This window comes from Neomonachus schauinslandi, chromosome 11, assembly GCF_002201575.2.
Source record: "Neomonachus schauinslandi chromosome 11, ASM220157v2, whole genome shotgun sequence".
NCBI classification, from domain to species: Eukaryota; Metazoa; Chordata; class Mammalia; order Carnivora; family Phocidae; genus Neomonachus; species Neomonachus schauinslandi.
In genome coordinates this window covers 50,288,045-50,306,960 of record NC_058413.1, presented here as the reverse complement: position 1 = coordinate 50,306,960, position 18,916 = coordinate 50,288,045, and the positions used below count along the sequence as shown (strand labels likewise).

Sequence of the window (18,916 nt, the reverse complement as noted above, 5' to 3'; positions counted from 1 at the left end):
TTCTCCAAAGAAGACCTACAAATGGCCAAAAGACACATGAAAAGATGTTCATCATCACCTACTGTCAAGGAAATGCAAATCACAACTACAATGAGATATCACCTCACACCTGTCAGAATGGCTAAAATCAATAAGAAACAACAGATGTTGGTGAGGATGTGGAGAAGAAGGAACACTTGTGCATTGTTGGTGGGAATGCAAACTGGTGCAGTCACTCTGGAAAACAATATGGAGTTTCCTCAAAAAGTTAAAAATAGAACTACCCTATGATCAAGGAATCTCATTATTGGATATTTACCCAAAGAATACAAAAATGCTAATTCAAAGGGATACATATGCTCCTATGTTTACAGCGACATTATTTACAATAGCCAAATTATGAAGTGTCCATCAGTTGATGAATGGATAAAGAAGAGGTAGTATATATCTACAACGGAATATTATTCAACCATAAAAATAATAAAATCTTGCCATTTGCAATGATGCAGATGGAGCTGGAGAGTATTATGGTAAGCAAAATAAGTCAGTCAGAGAAAGACAAATACTGTATGATTTCACTCACGTGGAATTTAAGAAGCAAAACAAATGAGCAAAGAAAAAAACGGGGGGGCAAACAGAGGGGAGGTGGGGGGGGGGATGGGTGAAATAGGTGATGGGGATTAAGGAGGGCACTTGTGATGAGCACCGGGTGATGTATGGAAGTATTCAATCACTATATTGTACACCTGACTTAAAAAGCTGAAGTTTTACATCTGTGTGACTACTACACAAGTAGGATTTAGAAAATCATACTCCAAAAAGTTGTCCTGGTCTTTTGTAGCCAACTCTTCCAGCACCCTCCATCCCTCGTCTGCCCAACTCCTGGCTATTTCCTAGGAGGTGGTGGTGTGTTCTTTGGGGGGAAATGGAAGGTGGGATCTGAGGGGAGAATTCCAATTGGTAGGCTGAACTGACGGCCTGTGCACAACCATAAGATGGGAGGAGACTCTCGGTGCCTAGTTGGCCCAGGAAGCAGAGAGGGTTAAAACAGCCTCTCGACCTCAGCACTCCGGACATTTTGGACTGGATCCTTCTTTGCTGTGGGAGCTGTCCTGTGCACGGTGGAGTGGTTAGCCGTACCCCTGGCCTCTACCCACTAGATGGCAGTGGCATCCCCCAGGTTGGACAACCAAATCTGTCCTCAGACTTTGCCAAAAGTCCCTTGGGGCAAGCCCTCCCCCCCCCCCCCCTTTCAAAGCTCTGAGTTGAAGCATTTCTCTTCCAGTGGCCCTACAGGACCGCTGCCCATTGGGCCCAGAAGCTCCTTCCCCTTTCATCTTCCTGCCAGCCCTGAAGATTTCACTTTCACTTCCCAGCCATCTGCTCAGGAGGAGTGGCTTCTGGCCGACCCAGCGCCTGTTTGGTGAGGAAATGCTGACCTAGCCTGCCCTGGCTTTTCTTCACCACTTAAATCAGGAGCCAAGACTTCTCTGCTGCGGCTTCAAGGTGCGTGGGGAAGTTAGTGGGGGGCAGAGGGTGGAAGACGCCAGAAGGAAGGTATGACAGGAAGGTATGTGAGTTTAGTGTGTGGCCCAGACGTGCTCTGAAGAGAAGAAAAGTCAGTTTGCAGACTTCCTGCTCTGAGTGCAGACAGACGGCAGCCTTGATTCTGGAGACGGGTGGCCTGGAGAGAAAGGAGCGCCCAAGAGGTGGGGAGCATTGTTCCTTTCCTGGAGGGGCCCTTCTTTCTCCAGGCTGCGTCCATCCTCATCCCCTTACTGTTCTAGAGTTTGAATTGCCTCAGCGAGGTCGCTGAGAACTGGAATCCTTTCCCTCTCTCACTCTCTCTCTTTCTCAAAGTTGAACAGAAAGTATCTTCTCTTCTGCCCACCTCTACCTGCTTGAAGAAAAGCTGGCAGAAGAGGTCCCTATGTTCCAGAGGTTTGAGAACCCAGGCTCCTAGAGTGGAGCACAAGAGAGGATGGAGTTTGGGGGGCATGGCCGGGCTCATATTGAAGCTGATTCTCTCATTCCTCCCCCGGGGAACCAACCGAGGGGCCGTCTCTCGCCTTCTTCTCCTGCTGGCCTGCAAGGTGATGTGCCTGCCACCTGCCTCCATGGCCCCCTTTCGCCCTGTGTCCTTCCGAGTGCCAGTCTCAGGGGTCTCTTTGCACTTCCCTGCATAGGCCCCTGTCCTCTTGCTTCCAGGAGCCCGCTGACATCGGCATCCCCACCTGCCTTAGGGCTCTTTCTCCATCATTCCTCCTCTGTAGACACACCTTTGCATGGTTATCTCAATTCCTTACTATTTTTCTTCGTTCAGAGCTAATTAACCGGAGCTGATTATTGCTCAGAGGGAGTCCAGAGGGGGCGCCTGGGTGGCTCAGTCGCTAAGCGTCTGCCTTAGGCTCAGGTCATGGTCCCAGGGTCCTGGGCTCGAGCCCCGCATCGGGCTCCCTGCTTAGCGGGAAGCCTGCTTCTCCCTCTCCCACTCCCCCTGCTTGTGTTCCCTCTCTCGCTGTGTCTCTCTCTGTCAAATAAATAAATAAAATCTTAAAAATAAATAAAAGCTCATATACAGGGGCACCGGGGTGGCTCATTCAGTTAAGCATCTGCCTTTGGCTCAGGTCCTGGGATCGAGTCCCGCATCGGGCTCCCTGCTCAGCAAGAAGCCTGCTTCTCACTCCCCCTGCTTGTGTTCCCTCTCTCGCTGTCTCTCTATCTGTTAAATAAATAAATAAAAATCTTAAAAAAAAAAAAAAAATGAAGGAGCCCAGAGATCCAGTGGTCTTGCTAAGACATTTGCTCCATGACTGACAGTGATGATGTCCCATCTGAAGCTCACTTGTGAGCAGTTTTCACATTGATGGGTTTGTTACATACCTTCTGACACATGTACATCCTGTACGCCTACTTCTCAGAAGTCGCTGTTCCTGCTTTACTCCTGGATGGGGTCCATTTCTGCCCCGATACTGATTGTCCCCCCGGGTCCAAAACAAGGCCCAAACCCATAGGATGAAATAGATTTATTTATTTATTTAAACAATTGATTCATTGGAACTAAAGCTGCTGGTGTAAAAAAAAAAAGTGCAATGAATATGCATTCAACATGGAGTAAATGTTAAATACATAGAAGAGCTTACAGTTGAGTTGGGGAGAGATTGTAAACAAACAAATAATTGATATGTATACAAGAAGGTGACTAATAGCATGAGGTAACAGTTTTTAAGTGTCAAATGTAGTGACCTGGTAAAGGCCTTGCAACTGTTAAATAGTTTTCCTGAAGGCCTCCTGGTGAGGAGATATTTGAGTAGAATCTTAAGAATGTGAGGGATTCAAAGGCTTTAGCATGGGTTTCCTCCCGGATTGGAAAGAGGCCAGTGTGGGCTGGGGCGGAATAGGCAGGGAGGAGGAATGTGTCATGTAGCCTGACTGGTGGTGATGATGACCAGCTCACGCTGGACGACGTGTATTTGAGCACAAGGGTGACGGGACTGGTGTCTGCTCTGAGGAGCACTCTAGTCAGCGACGTGAGAACGGCGATGGCAGGACACTGAGGAAGGGCAGTGATAGTTTCAGGGAGAACCATTACCCAGAATCCACACAGGAGATGCAGGTGGCTCCTGCCAGGGGGATGGCAGTGGAAATGGTTGGGACTAATTTGAAGAAAACACTCAGTGTCTTCTGATGAACTAATGAGACCAGGAGCAATTTAATAAAAGTGGTCCTATGTTACAAAATGACTTTTTTTAAAATGACTTTTTAAAAATATTACTTTCTAGAAACATATTTACCAGAGAGCTAGAGCTCTTGGAGAGAGGGTCATGAATGGGGTGTTTTGGGGGGGGGGCAGGCACAGATTTAGCCCTGGATTCCAAGGAGTTGCTGAAGCAGGAACTCTCAATATAGAGTTATGGGGAGGGAGCATTGCAATATTTCTGATTTCCCCAGGTCTCTCCATGTCAAAAACAGGTCTGACTTCCCCAGGGGCAGTTCCTGGCCCAGGAAACCAAGAGAAATGTCTAGAATGCTGTCTAAAACTTCAAAGAACATCCTTCCCTGCACGCCACTTCCTGGAGACACTTTTATTTTACTATGTGACCTGCAGAGAGGCATAGAGTTGCATTTTCAGGAGTCCTGATGTTAGGAGAAAACTCAAGTGTAGGATATTTGTGGCCGCCAGTTGACCTGGGACTCCCATCAGGCAGATACTACTTGTATTCCCTTCCTATCTTCCTGATCACTGCTGGGCTCTCGGGTCACTCTTGGGCATTGGTGGGGTCACTGCCCATGTGTGGGGACTCTGCCTCCTTTGTACCTTCCTCCTTCTGTGGCCAGTGTGGTGGCAGCTGCTTTAACATCAACTTCTTGTAGCCCCACTGTGAACATGAGGTTTATAACCCCATAATAGGATGCATGGTCCACTTCCCCATAGACTTGAGATGTTTCTCAGCATTGGTTGGATACTGAATAGAATGAAAGATAACAGAGAACCCCATGCCTATGGTTGGCTTATAGCTTCAGTTGTGAGCAGGGGTGGATATTATCATGTCCTGTAAACCCCTGGTCTTGCCAGTCATTAAAGCCTGATCTGACCATAGGACAATTTTCAGTATCCATACCATTGGCTAGATCACATTGATCAGCCCACATTCAGCTTTATCTTTCACCAGGTTCACTTAATGGATGATTGGAGAAGTGAGCATATTTCTAGACCTAAATTTATCTCCATACAGCTTTCATCATGCCCCTATTTTCTCTTTTTAGAGCAAAGGGAAGATTATAGTTTGTTAAGAACCTCAGTTCTTTCTTCATCGGACCTTTTCAACTGTGTTACTTTCCTAAGGTTTTATAACCAATTATGGCTTAAAACCACAGGAATTTATTCTCCCACAGTTCAGGAGGCCAGAAGTCCAAAGTCAAGGTGTTGGCAGAATTGGTTTCTTCCGTAGGTACTGAGGGAGAGTCTGTTCCATGTTTCTCTCCTAGCTTCTGGTGGTTTCCAGCAGTCCTTGGCGTGCCTTGCCTGGTTGCTGCATTGCTCCAGTCTCTGCCACCATTGCCACATGGCCTTCTCCCCTGTATGTGGTGCACCCTCTCCTCTTCTTAAAGGACGCTGGTCATTGGATTGAGAGCCCACCTATTCCAGTGTTATCTCATCTTAACTTGATTACATCTGCAAAGACCTTATTTCCAAACAAGGTCACATTCACAAGGCGATGTCCATGTGGGGGATAGAGTTCAATCATTTAAGACAAGTATCATGATTAATATCTACTGAGATCTTCCTCTTTTTTTTTTTTGCCTCACAGTTCCTTGTCCATAATGAGTCCAGGTTCTGAGGATCAGCAGCGTCTCCATGCTGCCACCCTGTGATATGCCTTCTGACTGACCACCAGGAATAATTTTAGGTTTGGTTTGTCATTCCCACTCATGTGACTTAGCAGGACAGAAACCAGTCAGGTTCACGTAGCTTAGCTGGGGCCTACAGGACAGGAGATGCCACACAGCAGCATGGCTGCCTCACGTGAGCTCCCAGGGAGGGTCCATACAGTGGTATAGGAGGGACGTTATCTCCTTCATCTGGTCGTTTGTAAGAGAACAAGACCACGTGGTATGTATGAAACTAACATAGCTTAGGTAAGTCTTGGGCTGGTAGATTGATTACCTTGTAAGAGCCATGAACATAGCTTCTAGCACCCTACCGGCAAATATTTCATTACACGAGTCACAACCCACTTGTGGAAGCGGAGGTCTGTGCTTACCGAAAATAATAAAAATAAAACAGAGCGCTAGGAGACGGTAATATCCATGTCCTTTTTATGGGAAGAAAGGACTTAAGCCTGATGATGACCCTTTGTTCCCGTACATCCAACCTAACTCCCAATCCTGTCCCTTTTATCTTACCGTCTCTCTCAGCCTCGTCTGTTTCTCATTCCCTCCAGCAGCCTGTCCTACAAACTCCCAACACTGATCCCTGCTCTTTGGAGAGAGGCTGTCTCTTTTACATCATTTAGGAAGTGTCACATTTTTGGTCCCTGCTGGCCTATTAATGCCAAAAGCCTAGCAGCTCTCTGCATACCAGCCATACGGGTATTTTAAGATCTGTAGAAGATGTTGTGTCTTCCATCAACAGGGCATTCATATATGTGACCTCTTCTCTCTAAAATATATTTTTCCTCTTTCTCATTCCATATCCCTTCTCACAACTTTTAGTTCAATCCTTACTTATTCAAGGGGGATATCTTTGATATTCTCCTATTTGGCAAATTATTAGTTCCTCCAAAACAGGGACCCCTGGGTGGTAGTGTTTATCACACCTACCAGACCTCTGAAAAAGAATCCTGTGGACACTGTATTCACCCTAATTCAACTTACTGAATGAAATAATCTTTATAAGCTACTTCATTCAATTTACACACTTCAATAAAGTACTCTATTTCCCAAGGACTTTTGTATAAAGAATAAATAGGTCAAAGTGATTTATAAATTGTAACTAGTTCTACAATTCTTAGTGGTAAAATTCCTTCCCTACTGTGGCATTTGTTTCTGTGAGTGTCTCTGGGAGTGAATATGAGAGAATGGAAGGGTTCTGTATGGGACAGGTATATGTGGAGGTAAGCATTTCTTATGTTGAAACTGTATCTGTGGTCCCAACGTTTACCTGTTGGAGAACAGATAATTAATGGAACAAAAAGATGAAATGCTGATAAAAAAGAGGTCTAATCACCTATGGAGAAATGAGGAGGTTCTTTATATATTCATCAAAGGTTGTGTTCCTGTGCATTCTAGCACTAGGGATACAGGAGTGAATAAAAACAAAGTGCCTAATCTATGTGTGGATTGTATTTTAGGAGTAGGGTATTTAAGGAAAAGATATCGTATATTATATAGTGATAATAAGAAAAGGATGACTAATGTGTAGTGAATGATATATTGGTAATTGTGCTATAGATAAAGTAATCATTGGGTCTTTCTGATGAAATGATATTTAAGGAGAGAGTTGGATGAAGTATAAGAGGAAGTCATGCAAATATTCAGGGGTGGATCATTCCAGGCTTAAAGAAGAGCAAATGCGGAAGCCTGAGGCATTAGCAGTTTACCCAGGCCACTGAATTTTATTTCTGTTTTCTTTTTCTCTCTTCTTTTTTGTCCTTCAACATTTCAGTTTTGACCAATCCTTAATATCTGTACAATTAAAATCCTTTTTACTCCTGCCATTCTTACCTCATCCCCTTTCAATCTGCCCAGCCATCCAGGAACATTTAAGCAAGAAGAGCTCCAGGAGTTAGGACAGGAAGAAGCCAGGGGAGATGTACTAAGGCTTTAAAAATCCTGAACATACAAGATGAGGTGTCCTGTCACATCTGCCTGAAGCTTTTGACAGAATCCCTGACTCTAGACTGTGGCCACAGCTTCTGTCAAGCCTGCATCACTGTGGACACCAAGGAGTCAGAGATCAGCCCAGGAGAGGAAAGCAGCTGTCCTGTGTGTGGTATCAGATACTCACTTGGAAACCTATGTCCTGATCAGCATCTGGTCAACATAATGGAGAGAATCAGAGAGTTCAAGTTGAACCCAGAGAAGGAGCTGAAGAGAAACCTCTGTGTGCACCATGAAGAGAAACTCCTGCTCTTCTGTAAGGAGGATAGGAAGGTCATTTGTTGGCTTTGTGAGCAGTCTCAGGAGCACCGTGGTCACCACACATACCTCGTGGAGGAAGTAGTCAAGGAATGTCAGGTAGGGCCCAGGATGGAGGGAGAAAAGGAGGAAGATGGTACTTGGTGGGAAATCTCACCTTTCCATCCCTCTGTACACAGCTTGGCACCATGGTACTGAGCCCTGTAATCTCTTTTCATGTATGTCTCTTACACTATGCTCAGCTTCCAATGCCTGAAGGACATTTCTGTGTATTCTTTCCACTTACATAAAGAATGAGCCTTGGGGTGCCTGTATGGCTCAGTCAGTTAAGCCTCCGACTCTTGGTTTTAGCTTGGCTTGTGATCTCAGGGTCATGAGATCCAGCCCCACATGGGGCTCCAGGCTCAATGGGGAGTCTGCTTCCCCTTTCTCTCTTCCTCTGCCCCTTCCCCCCACTCTCTCTCAAATAAAGAAATCCTAAAAAGGGGGGGGGGGGAAGGGCCCTGAGGTTTGGAGCCAAGCCTCTTGGCCAAGAGTGAGAGGTTTTCCTTTTTTTTTTTTTTCCCTTTCATTATATGAGTGGAGAGCTTGGCTCTCATTGTTCCCCTCAGCAGGATGGTTGCTCTTCAACATTGTGGATTGGATGTGGAAAGAGTGTCAGTAAGAGTATAGGATTTTTCTTGGGACTGCAGAATCAATCCTCTATGAAAAGAGAGAATTAGGCTACTCTTGGTGAGGGATGGTGACACCCAGGAACAAAGGATGTATTCTCCTTAGGTTTTCTCCTGTATCATAGATTCTAATCCCAATTTCTGTAAACTGGTCTCTTCAGGGATCAGCCTGATTTCTTCCCCATTTATTCTTTGCTGCGAAAGTTCGGAGATTGTTGATGAGTCCTGATGTGAGTCATCTGATGTGACTTCTCTTTCACAGGAGAAGCTTCAGGCAGCTCTGGAGAGGCTGAGGAAGGAGCAGCAGAAAGGTGAGAAGTTGGAAGCTGACATCAGAGAAGAGAGGACTTCCTGGAAGGTAGGAAGAGACTTTTTAAGGGGTTTTTGACACAGGAATCTTGGCAGGACCTTCAGTCCAAATCACAAGGAAGCCCCTTCCTCTTTGTTCCCTGACACAGAATGCATCCAGAAGCCATTTGATTAGTTCTCCTCTTTGTCCTGTCTCTGTTACATTGAGGGCTGGAGAGTGGACACACAGGTATTTGGAATTGAGAATAAAGACAGACTCTTTGGTGAGGAAGGATGGAAAATTCTGTCTTCCATTCCTCTTTTCCAATGAGACTCTGACACCTCCAGTGAAAGACACTGGGCAAAGGACCAAGATTTTCCCCAAGGTTCGAACTTGGAAGTGTGGTAATGCAGGGAGGTGTGAGTGTCCAATACAGCCATCTACAACCTAAACCTCACTTAGGTTTTACATTTCATCCCAGGGTTGGCCTAGATAAGACAGTCTGAGGCCTGTTTACTAAAGGGAAAATAGTAGGAAAAATACCCAGCTTTCCCAAAAATTGCCCCCGTGCCTCCATTTCCCTCTTGGTTAGAACTCAGTGAAAAAATATTTCTTTTGGGGGCGCCTGGGTGGCTCAGTCGTTAAGCGTCTGCCTTCGGCTCAGGTCATGATCCCAGGGTCCTGGAATCGAGCCCCGCATCAGGCTTCCTGCTCGGCAGGAAGCCTGCTTCTCCCTCTCCCACTCCGCCTGCTGGTGTTCCCTCTCTCGCTGTGTCTCTCTCTGTCAAATAAATAAATAAAATCTTTAAAAAAAAAAATTTCTTTTCTTGGCTCCTAATCCCTTATACAGTAGGTTTTCAGGCAGATAGACTCTTTACCTTTTTTGTTTGTCCAACCTTGAAGTACCAGATACAGACTGAGAGACAAAGGATATGGACGGAATTCAATCAGCTTAGAAGCATCCTGGACAGTGAAGAGCAGAGAGAACTGCAAAAATTGGAAGAAGAGGAGAAGAGGATACTGGATAGCTTGGCTGAGGCTGAGGCTGAGCTGGCTCAGCAGAACCAATTGGTGAAAGAGCTCATCTCAGATCTGGAGCATCGCCGTAAATGGTCAACAGTGGACCTGCTGCAGGTAAGAGGAATGCCCCAATCTGGAATTCTTGAAACACAGTCTAAGCTACCTTCTTTTCTGTGTCCTTGGGCTCTAATCTTGGTGTTAACACTAAGAGGTTCCTTTGGCTTTGTGGAGCCATTCTTTGTCATCCATTCAAGATATCATGGACCATCGAATATAAGCATTCCAGGGGAGTGTCCTACTTTATTATTTTATGAAGTAAGGGAATACATTTGACCTTGGAGAGAAGATCCATGGTATCCAGTGATATTCTCTAGACCCCTATTATCTGTGATCCAGTGTTGGATAATTTTCAAGTTCTCTTCATTCATCTTAGCCATGGGCAAATACATGCATTTTCAGGTATAAGAAATTTATCCCTTTTTTTTAATTAAAAAAAATCTGTATTTATTATTACAAACTTCTCTTGTTAGATTTTTTTTTTTAAACATGAAGAGATAGAACATTGAGCCTTTTGTTAGGAGGATGGGCAAATATATGGATAGGAGGTATTATACTTGAGTGGTAAGAGTCTGTGTGCAAGTGTGTATGTGAGTGTGTGTGTGCCAGAAAGGTTGCTGGTGTTAGGAAAACATGCTGGTGCAAATCTATAGACACTTGAGGCAACAATTCGAACTAATGTTAAAATTTAAACAGTCTTTTTTTTTTGAAGCATTAATACTGTGACTGTGATTCTGAGCCATGATGTATGATGGTCATTCAGGGAATTCCAGACTTTTCATAGTTTTTACCTGATTCCCTATCTTCTTCCTTTTCTTTTCTGGATTTCCAAACACTTTTTTTTTTTTTAATTCTTGATATCAAGCAGAAGGATAATTGATTTTCACATGTTGGCTTGTTTCCTTTGTCTCTGATGCTTGTATCTTAGTTTTTTCCTTTTTTCTTTTTTTTTCAGTTCCCTTGACTTTTTTCTTCTTTTTTGATTTCAGATTACTCTGGGGCAGAGGTCACAAAATCTTCTTTTTTTTGTATTGGAATCACCTGGAGTGCTATAAAAACCTTAGGTCCTCAGACCCATTGTAGTAACAGATTTTGCATTTTTTAAAAACCAGGATCTCTAGGTGATTATACCACCAAACAAATTTTAATAAAAACTACAATAGGTCTTTTCAACAAATTGGCTGGGAAAAACAGAATATCCACATGCCAAAAAATGAAGGTAGACTCCTACTTCACACCATATACAAAAATTAACTCAAAGTAGATCAAAAATCTAAATGTAAGTAAAAAGGCAAAAATTATAAGACTCTTAGGAGAAAGCATAGGTATAAATCTTTGTGACTTGGGATTAGGCAATAACTTCACAGATACGGCACCAAAAACAGAAGCAACCAAAAATAAAATAAATTGGAGCTCATCAAAATTGAAAACTGTTGTGCTTCAAAGGACACCATGTAAAAGTGAAAAAACATCTCACAGAATGGGAGAAAATATTTTTAAATCATATATCTGATAAGGTTTAGTATTCGTGATATAGGGAAAACCTTTTATAACTCAACAATAAAAAGACAACCTGGGGCACCTGGTGGCTCAGTCAGTTAGGCATCTGACTCTTGATTTCAGCTCAGGTAATGATCTCAGGGTCCTGGGATCCAGCCCCTCATCTGGCTCTGTGCTCAGCGCAGAGTTGGCTTGTCCGTCTCCCTCTGCTCCTCCCCCACCCTCTCCTCCTGACTTGTGCGTGCACTCTCTCTCTCAAATAAATAAATAAATCTTTAAAAAAACAATAAAAAGACAACCTAATTTAAAAATGGATAAAGGACTTGAGGGGTGCCTGGGTGGCTCACGCAGGTAAGCATCCACTTGTGATTTCGGCTCAGGTCATGATCTCATGGGTCAGAAGATTAAGCCCTGAGTCAGGCTCCACACTCAGCGTGAATTCTGCTTGGGATTCTCTCCCCACTCACTTGCTCTCTCTGTCTCAAATAAATAAATAAATCTTTTTTAAAAAGGGACTTAAATAGATATTTCTCCAGAGAAGATATATAAATAGTAAATAAGCACATGAAAAGATGACTGATATCTTTAGCCATCAGGGAAAGGTAAAACCAAAACCAAAAAAAAATGGACAATACCAAGAGTTGACAAAGATGTGCAGAAATTGGAACTTTCATATATTGCTAGTGAAGTTGTAAAATGGTGAAGCTATTTTGGAAAACTGCTTGGCAGTTCCTCAAAACGTTGATAGAGTAACTTATGGCCCAGAAATTCCATTCCTGGAAATGAAAACATGTCCACACATAAACTTGTATACAAAAGCTCATGGCAGCATTGTTCATAATAGCTCAAAAGTGGAAACAACCCAATTCTCCATTAACTGAAGAAGGAATAAACACAATGTGTTATACCCAAACAATGTAATATTATTCGGCTGTAAAAGGAAATTAGCACTAATAGATGCTACCACATGGATGAACCTTGAAAATATAAGTGAAAGAAGACAGACACAAAAAGGCCCTTATTGTATTATTCCATTTATATGAAGTCTGTAATTGATAAATCCATAGACACAGACATTAGATTAGTAGTTGCCAGAGACTAGAGAGGAGACAATAGGAAATGATTGCTACTGAGAGTAAGGTTTGTTTCTGCAATAAAGAAAATGTTCTGGAATTAAATAGTGGTGATGGTAAATATACATAGTAAATATACTAAAATCTACTAAATTGTGCACTATAAAAGGTGATTTTTTTTGGTATTTTGTTATATCTGAGTAAAAACAAAAACTTTGCAGGCTTATTCCTTTTCCCTTGTTTATAGTTCATCCACAAGCTCTTCACAACTCTTTCTATTGCCAACTTCACAAAGACTCTTGTGTTTATGTCACTTTTCCAGGCATCTGTTCTTCTTAAGCCAGCTTAAGTTGGTACCTGGTTACTTGTAATAAAAACAGTGCTCAGTAGATAAATGTTATACATTTTGTGGGATTAACTTCCCACATTTAGATAACAGCTTCAAAGAATGACAAATGGGCTAACCAAGGAACTTACTCTTTTACTAGATTAGGGAGTTTGGATGTTCCTTTCCAACATGTTGAGATATATGCTATTGATTGTGGTGCTGTCCCTTCATAACCCTGTTTCCTGAAAGTTCTTAAACAGCTTTTCTTTTGTCTGGATCTTCATTGTAGTGATTTGGATGGGTCATTTCATTATATGCCTATTGTTTGCTAGAGGGGCTGTTGTTTGCTTGAGGGCTACACTCAAAACTAACTGGGAAGAATGAGCTAACAGAGAAATGCCAAACTTGAGAATGGATGAAAATTTAGATGAGACTTAGAAAGGAGGCACTTCTGTTCTTAATGTTTTTGTAATAGTATTATTACATTGGGCCATTTTTGTTTTTCAAATTTTGTAGCATGACACATGAGTGAATGACAATAGGGAGTTAAATGATGGAGTGAACATGGCACCTATTGTTTTTATCTGTTCAGTATCCATTGCCCCTTTTCCTGGTAACAACACCTGGGATTTCTTTCTGAAGAAACACAGCATGTCTATTTTTATCCATGTACTTGTTTGGGGCTAAGATAATCAGCATCATGGAGGATGCATAGGTTAATCTTAGGTAAAGCAGTTATCTAATTCCTGTATTTCCACAGACTACACAGTTGGGCATTAGAAGTTGGGCATATGACCCAATTTTGGTCAGTGGCTCTAGGCATCAGAATTGTATTGTCACTTCATTGAAGAAAATTGTCCTTTTACATGTGAATTATATCAGTGAAAATAATTTAAACCAGGAGATTTCAAGTTGCTATCAATTAAAGTCTGAGAATAAAGTCAACAGACAGGGAAGAAAAGAGAATTATGAGACACAGAAAAGCCACATATATGATAGCATTTGAGCTTCCATATCCACCTGTGACTGAAATAGTATTTCTCTGGCCACATGGTTTTTTTTTGGGGGGAGGGGTGGCAAGTGGGGGCTAGTTTAAGGCAATGTTAGTTGGCTTCTTTGTCATATACAACCAAACTACACTAATACAGGGAAGCAAAACCATTCCTTTGTTTTGGTTAACCCAGCTGGTGGCATTTAAGAGTAAGGCCAAATATATTGGTATATATTGTTGAAAACAAATAAATCCATAGTCGTGATGATGTGGAAATGCAGATTAGCCAAAAGTTAAGGATGTAGAATGGACTGGCTTAGTAGGGTGTTTTAGTGTTTGGGACAGGGACTAAGTGAATATTGGTAACGTATTTGACAAGTGGACATGAGAGGACACAATATAGTGGGTGAATAGTAGGTTATATTTTAGATATTCTGGGCTTTTGGTTAGTGTTTCTTCTTCTTTGTTTATTATATTAGCCTGTATACATGATTAGAGACCATAGATCATGATTAGATTATATAAAGTTTGGGAGCAACAGCACCTGCATGTGAGCTGAAATTTAAGAAGTGGAAGAGGTTACGTAAAGGCAGTGTATGGAGCAGAACTTTGCTATATATAAACTATGTATTCTGCAAATAGAGATAGTTTTACTTCTTTCCAATATAAATGCTTTTCATTTCTTTTTCTTGCCTAATTGCCTTGACTGGAACCTCTAGTACCACTTATTTATTTTTTTTAAAGCTTTTATTTATTTATTTGACAGAGAGAGAGAGAGCACAGGCAGGGGGAGTGGCAGGCAGAGGCAGAGGGAGAAGCAAGCTCCCCTCAGAGCAGGGGGAGCCTGATGTGGGACTAGATCCCAGGACCCTGGGATCATGACCTGAGCCGAAGGCAGTCGCTTAACCAACTGAGCCACCCAGGCGCCCTCGAGTACCACTTTAAATAGAAGTAGTAGGAGTAGACATTCTTGTCTTGTACCTAAGCTCAGGGAAAAATCATTAGGTTTTTCATCATAAGGATGATGTTAGCTATGAGTTTTTCATAGATGCCCTTTATCAGGCTAAGGAAGTTCCCCTCTATCCCTGGTGGGTTGTTATTATTCCTTTTTTGAATTGTTTTTATCATGAAGGGATGTTGAATTTTGTCAAATTTTTCCCCTGTGTCTATTAATATCATCATGTGGTTTTTACCTTTATTCTATTAATAACAATGAATTACATTAATTGCTTTTCTTATGTTAAACCAACCTTACATTTCTGTGATAAATCCCATTTGGCCATGGTGTATATATACTCTTTCATATTTTGCTGAATTCAGTTTTTTAATATTTTGTTGAAGTTTACATCTATATTCATAAGAAATACTGGCCTGTAGTTCACTTTTCTTGTGATGCCTTTGTCTAGTTTTAGCATCAGAGTAGTACTGGCCTCATAGAATGAGTCAGGTATTGTAACCTCCCTTTCTATTTTTTGGAAGAATTTGTAAAGTGTTTCTATTATTTCCTCTTTAAACCTTTAGCAGAATTCACCAGTGAAGCCATCTGGACCTGACTTCTTTGCAGGAAGTTCTTGATTTCCAATCTAATCACTACATGTTTTAGGACTATTCAGATTTTCTATTACTTCTTGAATCAGTATTGGTAGTTTCTGTGTTTCTAGGAATTTGTCCATTTCATGTGGATTATCTAATTTGTTGGCCTACAATTGCTCACAGTCTTTATATTCCTATTAATTTTTGTAAAAGTCGGCAGTAATGTCTTCCCTTTAATTCCTGATTTTAAGATTTTTTAAAATTTATTTTTGAAAGAGAGGGAGAGAGAGCGAGGGAGAGAAAGAGAGAGAGCATGCAAGCAGGGGGAAGGACAAAGGGAGAAGCAGACTCAGACTGCCCGTTGAGCAAGGAGCCTGAGGCGGGACTCGATCCTAGGACCCTGGAATCATGACCTGAGCAGATACTTAACCAACTGAGGCACCCAGGTGCCCTCATTCCTGATTTTAATAATTTGTCTTCTCTGTTTTTTTCATGGTATGTCTGCATAAAAACTTGTCAATTTTGTTGATATTTTCAATTAGTTCACTTTTGATTTCTCTGATGTTCTCTAGTGTTTTTCTATTCTTTCTTTCATTAATCCTGCTCTAATCTTTATATACTCCTTGACTCATGTTTTCTCTCTTCTTCCTAGGACATGAGTGGAATCATGAAATGGTATGTATGATAGGTGACCAGGAATGGTGCTTTTATGTTATGAAGAAAGGTTTGTAGCCATAAGAGTGTTCTGATGGTCAATTAGAATGAAAAATATTCCAAATCAGGGAAATTTGGATGTAGTATTATTTTAAATTTCTGATCATTGACAAAGGATTTAAGTGTTCCCTATCTAAGGAGAATAGACCAGATTCTATGGCAGTGAATTCAGTGGTTGGAGTTCACAGAATTAGGGATGGTAAAGGTAATAAGGATCACGGATTTCACTATTCGACTCTTGTGACTTCACTTTGTCCTTGCTCTCAATTCTGTATTCCATAGGTGCCTATCCTATCACATGGAAGGCTTCATCAAGCCCTAAAATAGGTTATAGGGGCAGCTCCTTTATATTTACTTTGCTTACACGGAAATATAAAAGACCAGGTCATTCTACAAGGTTCTGTTTAGTTTTCCAAAAACAAACCTGAACCTCAGGGTTAGTGACATTGACCTTGGTGCCATAACTAATCTCTTCCTAGTCACACGTGTTAGAAACTTACATGAGAAAGTGTAGTTCTTGTGGCTTAAGTTGCTAATCCACCTGACAGAATTAAATTCCTTACAAACACATGAAATTCTAACCATTTGTAGTTCAGTGGTCATAACTTCTCCTTTGCCAAGTGTTTTTAACTTTTTTCCAGAGCACCTGAAATCTCAAATGTTATTTGTGGGTCACACCACTGGGTTTCAGGCTTTGGACTAAGGCACAAACTCACAGGCTCTCAAAAAGAGACTTACGGTTCTCACATTATAGCTAGGATCTGTAGCCTCACTACTTACTGATCTATCTGCCTGGGAAGACATATCTGTGGCCTCCATGAAAGACCACTGTGATGACTTTACCACATATTGCATACCTTTTTTAGAGGTAGCAAAGGCTTTTTCTACATGTTATTTCATTGAATTTTCTATTATGTCCATGAGGTATCAAGAAAAAGTTTAATTATTCCATTTTTCGAAGAATAAACTGTTTATTTAAGGTGAAGACATTCCCAAGGTTACAAATAGTAAATGAGAAGGTAGACATGAGCACATTTCTTCTGGCTTCAGCATCAAGACTCTCCCTTCTTCCCAACTCAGGCTTCTCAGGGAGGAGGGTTCAGGTGCATCAGTGGCATGGAAGGAGAGAGAAAGGCAGTTGTATTGGAAGGGTACAAGGTAAGAGATGTAGGGTCAACGTTTTTGTCATGCCTAGGAGTGAGATCTGGACACTGAAGAAGCCAAAAACTGTTTCCAAGAGACTGAAGAGTGTATTCCACACTCCAGATCTGAGCACAATGCTGCGCATGTGTAGAGGTGAGGAGAACCAGGACGGGAGGGTGGATGTGGGACTCCTGTGGTGTCAGCGACTAAATTGGGGAGCTGGTATAGTTTCAAAGAGAGGATAGAAAGGAGGAGGGTATTCAGAGAAGGAGGGATATTGCTGAGAGAGATGTGGTTATATCTAAGGGGGAATGGCGAGGTGCCTAGTTCATCATCTCTTTCACCAGTTCATAGCCTCACAGGGCTCCCCTCTGCTGGCCCTACTCCAGAGAAGAGATAGGTATTGGTGCTTAATCATTTGCTTCCAATCAACATCACTGAATCTCTTATCGTTTCAGAGCTAACACATGTCCAGTGCTACTGGGGTAAGAAAAAGTTACTGGTTCTTTAAATCCCTGTGTTCTACTCCCCTTTCAGAAACTTGTGATTTCAGTGTGATTTCATGACCTTAGCTCCATGTGTTTATATATATATAATATTATATATTTCTATATATATTTTAGAATATATATATATGAAATACATTTCTCCAGTATTTTACCCCCTCCCCAATCCATCAATACAAGCTCTACCTAGTCACTTCCCACTTTCCCTCTTCACAATGTCACCAGATAAACCTATCCCATATTTTTCACCTGATCTTACAATTTTTTTTTTTTTTTTCTGCAGTGGACATCACACTGAATCCAATCAACTTAAATTTAAACCTTGTCCTTTCAGAAGATCAGAGACAAGTGATGTCTGTGCCAATTTGGCCTGTTAAGTGTACTAATTATGGTATCTTGGGCTCCCAATATTTCTCTTCAGGGAAACACTACTGGGAAATAGATGTGTCCAAGAAGACTGCCTGGATTCTGGGGGTATACTGTAGAACACGTTTCTGTAATATAAAGTTTGGTGTTAGACAAGGCACAGTTCATCGGAATGTTTACTCCAGATACAGACCTCAATGTGGCTACTGGGTTATTGGGTTACTGAATAAATTTGAGTATAAGGCCTTTGAGGAGTCTTCTACATCTCATCCCATGGTCTTGACTATTTCCATGGCTGTTCCTCCCCATCGTGTTGGGGTTTTCCTAGACTATGATGCAGGCATTGTCTCATTTTTCAATGTCACAAACCATGGGTCACTCATCTACAAATTTTCTAAATGTTGCTTTTCTCAGATTGCTTATCCATACTTCAATCCTTGGAACTGTCCAGGCCCCATCATCCTGTGTCCACCATGTTCCTGAACCTTCTTAGCCCCTCACCCACTTCTGTGTAAAGCCTCTTGTCCTGGGGCTCATCTACACCTGAGCTTACCTGCACCCTTCCGAACACCTCGTCCTTCCTTTCTCCTTTTATTATAGAATGTTTTTGTGCAATGCTTTTCTGCATGTATTGAAATGAACATGCAACTTTTACCCTTTTGTTTCTCATTTAATTCAACTACCTTTATAGTTTTGTTATTATTGTATTTTAGTAGTTATTCTGTGGTTTATGCCTATGTTGTTAGTACCTTGATTTTTTTTCACAGATTATTGAGGTTCTGTTCATCATTTTCATACTGGATAATTTACATTAATCTACTTTTAAGTTCACTTAGTCTTTCGTAATCCTGAATTTCTCTTAAGCCAGTCCTAGATCATTTTTTTGAGTGACTGCAGCTCTTAGTTTTAGTATTTCAATTAACAAAACTATTTTTGTTTTTTGACATTTCCTATTTGCTCATTATTATAAGCATATTTTCTTTCATAGCCTTTACCCTAGATATGAGAGCTGCTGCAAAGTCCTTGTCTTCCTTGTTGTAAGTCCTTATTGTAAATATGACTTCTGCATTATTTTGGAATTGATCTCCATTGATTGCCTTTGTTC

At 41.6% G+C, this 18,916-nt stretch overlaps 1 protein-coding gene across 1 annotated transcript; it reads left to right on the top strand.

Moving 5' to 3' along the window:
• Positions 1-6,560: 6,560 nt before the first annotated feature.
• LOC110576440 (tripartite motif-containing protein 34-like) lies at positions 6,561-18,294 on the top strand. Its single transcript, XM_021685638.1, has 8 exons — positions 6,561-6,596; positions 7,303-7,719; positions 8,554-8,649; positions 9,484-9,714; positions 15,735-15,757; positions 16,992-17,092; positions 17,398-17,424; positions 17,729-18,294. Exons 1-8 carry the CDS (start codon positions 6,561-6,563, stop codon positions 18,292-18,294), a joined length of 1,497 nt encoding a protein of 498 aa, XP_021541313.1.
• The last annotated feature ends 622 nt before the right edge of the window (positions 18,295-18,916 follow it).

Bases quoted from the DNA above. Each gene is read 5' to 3' on its own strand.
- LOC110576440 (XM_021685638.1), top strand. From the start codon at position 6,561: ATGGAAGGGTTCTGTATGGGACAGGTATATGTGGAG. The intron at 17,093-17,397 runs GTGAGGAGAACC...TTATCGTTTCAG, and splicing joins AATGCTGCGCATGTGTAGAG to AGCTAACACATGTCCAGTGC. The intron at 17,425-17,728 runs GTAAGAAAAAGT...TTTTTTCTGCAG, and splicing joins ACATGTCCAGTGCTACTGGG to TGGACATCACACTGAATCCA.